Source organism: Phascolarctos cinereus, unplaced genomic scaffold (assembly GCF_003287225.1).
Source record: "Phascolarctos cinereus isolate Bilbo 61053 unplaced genomic scaffold, phaCin_HiC Scaffold_4;HRSCAF=312, whole genome shotgun sequence".
Lineage (NCBI taxonomy): Eukaryota > Metazoa > Chordata > Mammalia > Diprotodontia > Phascolarctidae > Phascolarctos > Phascolarctos cinereus.
Window position 1 is genome coordinate 662,223,789 of NW_027555847.1, and position 8,819 is coordinate 662,232,607.

At 48.4% G+C, this 8,819-nt stretch overlaps 1 protein-coding gene across 2 annotated transcripts; it reads right to left on the minus strand.

Moving 5' to 3' along the window:
- Nucleotides 1-899: 899 nt before the first annotated feature.
- On the minus strand, nt 900-7,714 carry CLPP (caseinolytic mitochondrial matrix peptidase proteolytic subunit). 2 transcript variants are annotated; one of them, XM_020971444.2, is made up of 7 exons: nt 7,604-7,714; nt 7,351-7,452; nt 5,912-5,983; nt 5,727-5,823; nt 4,805-4,992; nt 3,124-3,229; nt 900-1,318 (listed from the first exon to the last, which is right to left on the minus strand). In XM_020971444.2, exons 1-7 carry the CDS (start codon nt 7,634-7,636, stop codon nt 1,161-1,163), a joined length of 756 nt encoding a protein of 251 aa, XP_020827103.1. In that variant the 5' UTR covers nt 7,637-7,714; the 3' UTR covers nt 900-1,160. The 2 variants fall into 2 exon arrangements, 1 of the variants encoding a protein (XP_020827103.1); XR_013486407.1 differs by having other exon boundaries at nt 1,230-1,318; nt 3,124-3,311.
- Nucleotides 7,715-8,819: the final 1,105 nt, after the last annotated feature.

The following is an 8,819-nucleotide window of genomic DNA, read 5'->3' on the forward strand; positions in this document are numbered from 1 at the left end:
AGCAGAGTCCAGGGCGAGCTCAGGACGTGAACAAATCCGGACAGATACATGGTGTCCAGTGGAAATGACAGATAAGGAGTAGGAGGGCCTGGATCCAAACCCCACCTTTGCTTGGGCCTCTAAACGGAAGGGGCTGGCCTCTAATGTCCATTCCTAAACTGTCCGGGGTCCAGGCTTGCCATCAGGGTGTGGTAGTAGACTTGCAGCTGGAAGCGTGCCCAGAGAACCTCGAACTCTCTCTAGTCCAGCCCCCTCATGTGACAAGAAGAAACAGACCAGGGAAGAAACGACTGGCCCAAGGTCACAGGGCAGCAATCTTTTGGAGTCCTCTAATCTAGCACTCTAAAGTGGCTGTAGCATTCACAGCTTTGTGAGGCAGATAGTGAAAGGCTTATAATCTTTATTATTTTACAGGGGTGCACAGCTTGGGAACTGAGACTCATATACATAGGGGTAAGGGCTGTGATTCACTTCATGGGCACCAGGCGGCTCAGGTCGCATAAAAACAGTGATGTAAGAGCATTCATATCGCACTTACAAAGATCTGCACAGCACTTATGTGTCCTCTCACAACAAGCCTGGGTGGTAGGTGCTATCATTATCCTCATTTTATAGACAAGGAAACTGAAACTGAGAGGTTAGTGACTTGCCCAGGATCACACAGTTGGTGTGTCTGTGTTTGTTTTGGAGGCAGTCGGAGTTAAGGGACTTGTCCAAGGTCCCCAGACAGCTAGTAAGTGTCTGAGGTCGGATTTCCACTCTGGTCCTCCTGACCCCAGGGCCAGTGCTCTATCTATCCACTGAGCCACTCAGCTGCCCCGGTATGTTTGCTGAATGAAGGAATACCTAAAGCTTTCTTTTACCTTGGTTAAAGAAGAAAAAAAAAGGAAGACAGCAGGGACCAAAAAGTGACCAAAGTTTTAATTTAAAATCCATGCTCTCTGGCAAGTCAGTTCTGGGGCAGTAGCCCAGCTCAGCCACTGCTCCTCTGCTTCACCTCCAGATGGGCCGCCGGAACCCCTTGAAATCTAAAGCTACAACAGGAGTCCTAGGACAGAGCACCACAGTGCAAAGGTCAGGGGAGAACCAGTGTAGACAAGGGGAGTATCATTTGGGGGCTACTCCTCACTGTCCACAGGGAGGCGCAGGTTCATCCATCCTCAGGGCCCAGCTGGAGCAGGGATTTCCACAGGCTCCTTCTGTACCAGCTCTGGTTCATCCTCTCCATCATGTGGGGGGTGCACCAGCACTTTGTCCAAGATGCCAAACTCCTGGGCTTCCATAGGACTCATGTAGCGGTCCCTTTCCATGGCAGCCTCTGCAAGAGGGCAGAGTCACAGTGATGAATGAGAGAGGGTTCCTACACTTTTGGTAGTCAGAACCTAGACACCAAACACAAATGGTCATCTGAACCTGGGACCCTCCTCCCCACCCCCCCCAAGGGCCTGACCATCGGAGGCAGCTGTTTGAAGAGCTAAGTACTGAACCTACACTTGGCCAACAACCTACAATTTTCTTCACTGAGGCCATAGCAGGACTAGACTTGGAATTCAGGAGATTTGGGTTCAAATTTTGCCTTAGACACTTACTAGCTGTGTAACTCTGGGCAAGTTACTTTACCTTGCTGGGCCTCAGTTTCCTTACCTGTAAAATGGGGCTAATAACTTCCTAGCTCAAAGGGTTATTGTGAGGAACCACTTTGTAAACCTTTAAACACTAAATACTAAAATGTGAGCTATTTTTATTTGCTGCTGCTGTTTGTTCTTTGTTCTTGAAGGGGACCATGACATGAAGGAAGTGATGCCATGATATTCAAGTGAACTGGATTTAAGTGAGGCAGGCCTGTGCAGAGTCACCAGCCTCACTTTCTCCTTAGGAGCCATCTGGGTCTAGTGGCCAGATATAGATCAGGACAACTGGAGATGGCCCAGGTGCATGCAGTGAGGGACCTTGGCCTTTTCAAGCTAAGGTCTTTTAACAGGTCTCCGTTTGGTTGGGGCAGGGCCCATTCAGTGATCAAGGCTTAATAAACGCTTTTAAAAAAAATTAGATCTGGGAGGGAAAGACCCTCAGGATTTTTGACAAAAACAGAAACAATTGTTATTTACATTCATTCTGAGCCAATCATGGCCCAAACAGTGACCAAGTGGGGCTTGGTCTGGGACCAGAATGATTTGGGGTTAAGGCTGGTCTTTAAGAGGGAAAACCAAAAGTCCCAGCCAAACAGACCTGTTAAAGACCCTAGCTTGAAAAGGCCAAGGTCCCTCACTGCATGCACCTGGGCCATCTCCAGTTGTCCTGATCTATATCTGGCCACTAGACCCAGATGGCTCCTGAGAAGAAAGTGAGATTGGTGACTTTGCATAGCCCTGCCTCACTTAAATCCAATTCACTTGCATGTCATGGTCCTCTTCCAGGACAAGGACAAACAGCAACCTCTATGTGTAGAGAAGAAGCTGTCCACTAGGGACCAATATCCCAATTGGGTTACACTTCTTTCCTTCCTTCTTTTTTTCTTTCTTCCCTCCCTCCCTCCTTCCTTCCTTCTTTCTTCTCTCTCCACATGGGGTATTACACTCCTACCTGCAGGTGCTCTACTCAAAAGGACTGTAAATTTCAATATTATTATTTAAGACCAATGACAAGACCAACAGAAGCCTTATCTGATGGAAAAGAAGAATGCCCGGATGACTGACTTTGATAGACTTAGCTCTTCTCAGCAATGCAAAGATTTAAGACAACTCCAAAAGAGTCACGATGGAAAATACTATCCCTATCCAGAGAAAGAACTATGGAGTCTGAATGCAGATTGAAGCATACTATTTGCCCTCCTTTTCCTTTGTTGTTTTGTTTTATTGCTTCATTCTTGTGGTTCCTCCTATTAGTTCTAGTTGTTCTTTACATCATGACTAATGGGAAAATATGCTTAATGTGAATGTATAAGTAGAGCCTATATCAGAGTACACGCCATCTTGGGGCAGAGGGAGGAGAGGGAGTGGGAGAAAATTTAAAACTCAAAATCTTATGGAAGTGAATGTTGAAGACTAAAAATAAATTAATTATTTAAAAAGAAAAGAAAAGAAAGGAAAGGCCCGGAGAGTCCCACGCCTGGGGCACACTCACCAATCACATCAAGAGGCTGCTTTGTGTGTTTCGCATAGATACCATAGAGCTGTTTCTTCAGCTTCATGATCTCCTCAGCCTGAATGGCGATATCCGTGGCTTGTCCCTGGATGGGGGAGGAGGGGACCGGATGAACAGCCAGGGACGGCCCACACAGGGGACACTTCCCAACTTGCAGGGAGCCCAGCCTGCAGTCAATAATTCAATAAATACTTATTAAGTGCCTAATAAGGGCTCACATTTATATTGTGTTTTAAAATTTATGAAGTGATCCCTCATCACAATTCTGTGAGGGACCATAGTGCAAAGGACTTTATCCTCATTTTACAGATTAGAAAACTGATATTCACAAAGGGGAATTAACTAGGCCAGGGTCACAAAGGTACTGCCACAGCCATAATCAGTAAGCATTTATGAAGCACCAACTGTGTGCTGAATGCTGAACAGAATGCTTAATAGCCAGAACTCAAATCCCAGTCATTCTTGATATCAAATCCAGCACCTTTCCCTACATAAAGCTGTCTATTATAAACTGAGGAAAACACAAGGTTTCCATAAAATAGTCCTTGCCTTTGTGAAGCTGGTATGGGCATAAGATGCAAACCCTAATATAAGAAATGCATAATCAGGTCAGAGAGCCAGCCTTCAGCCAGGTGGGATTCTGTACAAATCACTTAACCTCTCAATGCTCTAAGCCAGACTGACTTAGAAAACCACAAACCAACATTCTGTGATCTACTTTGTCAAACATTTCCCAATTACATTTTAATCTCTTGGGAGTTGTGTGGGTCCAAGCCTGACGCCTCTGTTCTAGACAACTCTCTAAGATGGTAAGTGCCAGAGAAAGTGCTGATCTGCACTTGGTGGAGGGAGTTTCCTTACCTGGGAGGTAACTATATAAATGAAATCACAAGTCTATGTCTATTCCTAGGCTATGCATTGTATAAATACAAAGGGCAATAATGAGAGACTAGAGAGGGAGAGGGCGCCTCTTTGCCAACTGGGAAGATCAGGGAAGGTTTCATGGAGGCAACAGCATTTGAATTGGGCTTTTAAAAGTGTGTGAAATCAAAGGAGGTGGAAGGATGTACAAGGCAAGGCCTCTGTTCATCTTAACTCTCTCCTGCAACATTCTACCCTGCCCCTCCCCAGAGGCTTCTGCCCTGAAATAACACTAGAGCAAACATCGTCAAGGGCCTAGGTTCTAGAGCCTCAGTATCCTGATCTGTAGAATGAGGATAATGATGTACCTCAAGGCTGTTAAGGAGTTTCAAGTGCTTTATAAATCCTAAAGTGTCACATAAATAAAAACTACTACTGTGGTTGGGATACCAATTTGTAAAGTGCAATGTACCATAAAAACACAAGATTCTACTGTGCAGGGGCATAGGGAGAAAGAGAGTAGAAGTGGAGAAGGAAGACTGATGGAGGGTGCAGAATGGGACTGGAGTGGAAACGGAACGAGGGCTAGAGAAAAGTGGTGGGAAGGGAGTAAGAAAGGAAGGGTTTTAGGAATAGGGAGGGATGGGAGAGGCTGAGGGAGAAGAAAGAACAGGGAAGTACAGGGCAGAGAGAGGGCTGAATGAAGATACGAGGAACAGGAGTCAAGGGGAAGGATGGGGCACTGGTGTGTGAAGCGGGAATGAAGCAGGGCTGCCTATGCTACTAGAACATGACTCACCCGGGCCCCTCCGGATGGCTGATGGATCATGATTCGAGAGTTGGGCAGTGAGTGGCGCATGCCAGGGCAGCCAGCCGCAAGCAGCAGGGAGCCCATGCTAGCTGCCTGGCCCACGCACCACGTGCTGACAGGGTTCAAGATGTATTGCATAGTGTCATAGATGGCCAGGCCCGAAGTCACAATACCCCCTGCCACAGTAGACAAGGACAGGATGAAGACAAGCTTCTACTCCCACTCCTCACCACCCTCAATCACTAAAAAAATTGAATCCATGCCCCAGCTCCAAGTTCCCCTACCCAAATCTAGCCCAGTTTGGACTCATGGCTCAAGGTTAGGGAGCCTGCCCTTGCTTATGTCCTTCCCACAGAACACCCACCAGGCGCTCTCTTCCTCCCTCCTACCAGGCTTATCCTCTCCCCTCCCCCCCCCCCCCCCCAGGATTCTCAGATGCTCTCTGGGGCTCCTGGCCTAGTTCAAAGCCAAGCCCAAGCCCTACCTCCATACAGGCAGAGGTGCCCTTCCTATTCCATCAGTATCTATAGCCATCTCCCCAGATAGGAGCTGGGGACTAAGTCTCATGGTGGGTTCACCACCCACACAAATGAGGCTTCACTCCTTTACAGGACTTGAAGGTCTCATTCAACCCCCTCATTTTAGAGATAAGAAACTGAAGCCCAGAAGGGTTGAGCTATTACGTGGAAGACCCAGGATTCAAACCCAGATTTTCTCATTCTGATTCCAATGCTCTTTCTTTACAATATTATGTTGCCTAAGGGAACCTCAGCAAATTCCTTCCCTTTTCTGGGACTCAGTTTCCCCATCTGTAAAATTATCTCTAAGGTCCCTTTCAGCTCTTGACCCTACTGGAGTATTATGGCGGGGTGAGGTAGGGGTTGTAGGGTAGGGAAAGGCAGTTACTCACCAGGGCTGTTGATGTACATGTGGATGGGTTTCTTGTTACTTTCTGACTGAAGGAAAAGCAGCTGGGCAATCACCAAGCTGGCCAAACTGTCATCAATCTGGCCGTAGAGAGAAGACAGGGTTAACATCAGGAGGAATCCATGGGCTGGGCAGCTGGGGGGGGGGCGCGACAGATATCATACTCACAGGTCCCATGACACAGATGATCCGTTCTCGGAGCAGACGAGAGTAAATGTCATAGGCCCTTTCTCCCCGGCCCTACGTGAGGAGAGCAGAGTGAAGCTGGGGGAAGGAGTCAAGAGGGTAAGGCACTGGGGTGGAGAAAGGGGTAGAAAGGAACAGGGCAGAGGAATGGGGCAAAGAAGAAAGGTTAAGAGACAAAATCTGGGCAATGATATGGGGAAAAGTGAAGTTACGAGATGCAAGGGGCAGCCAGGTAGGGGCAAAGAGGGGAAAGGAATAAGGATTTATTAAGTACTTACCATGTGCCAGCCACTACGCATTTAAAATTGAGAAAATTGAGGCAAATGGTGATTTAATGACTTGTCCTGGGTCACACATTTAAGTGTCTGAGGTCAGATTTGGACTCAGGTCTTCCTCACTCTAGGGCCAGTGGTCTTTCCACTGTTCCCCGAGCTGCTTACTGGGGCATTCAAGCCCTCATCACCTTTCAACTAGAATATTTCAAACAGTCTCATAATTGGTCTCTCTTCTCCAATTCATTCTACACAATTTTGCCAAACTAATTTTCCTTAAGCACTGATCTGACCACAATACTCCCCTACTCAAACAATTCCAGTAGCTATTATTTCTAGGAGGGGAAGGCCAGGTGGCATAATTGATAAAATTCAGGAACTGGAGTCAAGAAGACCTGAGTTCAAATCCAGTCTCAGACACCTAGTAGCCTGTATGATCCTGGGCAAGTCACTTAATCTGATTTACTTCATCTGTAAAAGGAGCTAAAGAAGGAAACGGCAAACCACTCCAGTATCTTTGCCAAGAAAACCCCAAATGGGGCCATGACACAGCAACTGAAGACAACTGAATAACAAAATTACCTCTAGATCAAATATAAACTGCTTAGTTTAGCTTTTAAAGCCCTATTTATATGGCTCTATACAGAAGTAGCCAAGTGTGAAAATGGCTGGGCCATGGAGTGAGGAAGACTTGAGTTCAAATCCTACCACAGACACTTGGTGGTCAGGGACAAGTCACTTCATCTGTTGGCCTCAGTTTCCTCAACTGTAAAGTGGGGGGATAACAGCACCTACTGTCCCAGGGTGACTGTGAGAATCAAATGAATTAATGTATGATGTACGGAGTTTTGCAAATGCTAGCTATTACCATTATGTCAGCTAGGAGATCCCTTCATTCTTTGCACTTGTATCCTAGGTGCCTTGCACACTGTAGGTGCATAACAAATACTTGATCGATTGGACAGGATGAGAGAAGTGGAATGGGATGTGTAGAAGGCGAGCGGGGTACAGAAAAAGAACAGGGACAAAGGGATACAAGTGGGCATTAAAGGGGGGCTTAAGGACAGGGCGGGGGCGGGGCGCAGAGGTGTAAGGGGAAGGAGAGGTGCAGGGGGTTGGGAGAGGAGGAGCAGGGAGAGGGAGAGTTACCGTCTGCTCCACCACGATGGGGATGAGGGGCCGCGCCCAGGTCGGGGTCCCGTGCAGGTTCCGAAGGGCCAGGCCCGCCCAGGAGCGCACCTGGAGGGGCCGCTGCGAGGGGGACAGGAGCGGGGTGAGCGGGACCCTTCACTGACACTCCGCGGTTCCCTTCTCCCACCAGCCCGTGTGTCCCCTCCTTGCTCGCCCGGCCCCTCTGCTTCCCCCGGGCTTAGGGTTCCCGCTCTCCCTTGTGACCCCTTACCCCGATCCCCCGAACCGCTATCCGGGGCCACATTCGGAAGCCGAGGAGCTAGAGGAGACGCTGACGCGAGACCAGCACGCCGGCTGCTACCCGGAAGCGATCTTCCCCTTGGCGGGGGCGGGGACAGAGGTAAGGGCTCCTTATCTCCGCCGGCTGGACTACATGTCCCAGCGTGCCTCGCGGGACTCAAAGGCGCGGGACCTGAGGCCTGTGGTTCCTAGTGTTGTGTCTCCCCCGACTGGAGAAATGATGAAAGAGAAGGACGGCGCCCAGGCCTTTACCCCACCCCTTCGGCATCTGCTGGGTCTAGACCCAGAACCTGAGCCCCTAGGCCAGGGAGAGCCTTGTGGATCTGGGCCTCGTTTTTGGCCTCATTTTAGTCGTTGTCGTTCAGTCGTGTCCCATTCTTTTTGACCCATTTGGGGTTTTCTTGGCAGAAATACTGGAATGGTTTGCCATGTCTTTCTCCAGCTCATTTTACAGAGGAGGAAACTGAGGCAGACGGGGTGACATTGATGAGATCTAGAGGTTTAGGGGTGCTGGGACCCCAAAGTCACTTCATGCAGGTCCTATCCGAAAGAATTCAACCCAAGCCTTCTTTCAGCCAAAGACAAGGTTTATTAAAGATCCGCCATGTTAGCCAGACTCTTAAGGAATCTGAACATTACTGAGCTATTGTCTAGATGATAAGAATCTGAGCCCTTTAACAGAGAGGAGATGGACCTCATCTACAGAAAGACTGTGGGAGGAATCTAGGAGCCACCGAGTAGTTTGGGGTGACTGGAAGAGTGGGTCTAAGGAGGATCTGGATGGGAGTGGCCAGCAAGCTGGGGTGAACAGAACCCAGGGACCTGGACCCTGTGGCCAAGGGAGAATGGAGTCTAGCTAGGATTAAGGATGGGAAATGGCCAAGGGGCCATAAGGAAGTAAGACAATGGAGGACTAGGCTAGGTTAAGGGTAACAGAATTGGGAGATTGGGTGTAGGCAATAACAAAAGGCCAGTTGATAGGATTCAGGCTAAAGCTAGAGATTTGACCATGTGGGAAAGTCCAGGGTTTTTCCTTTTTGGGATCTAGATCCCATCCTCATCAAAGTGACTTGTCCAAGATCACACAACTAGTAAGTGTCTTTGGGCCAAATCTGAACTCAAGAAGAGGAAACCATCTACCGAGCCACCTAGCTGCTGCTTTTTTTTTTTTTAACAGAACTGGATTA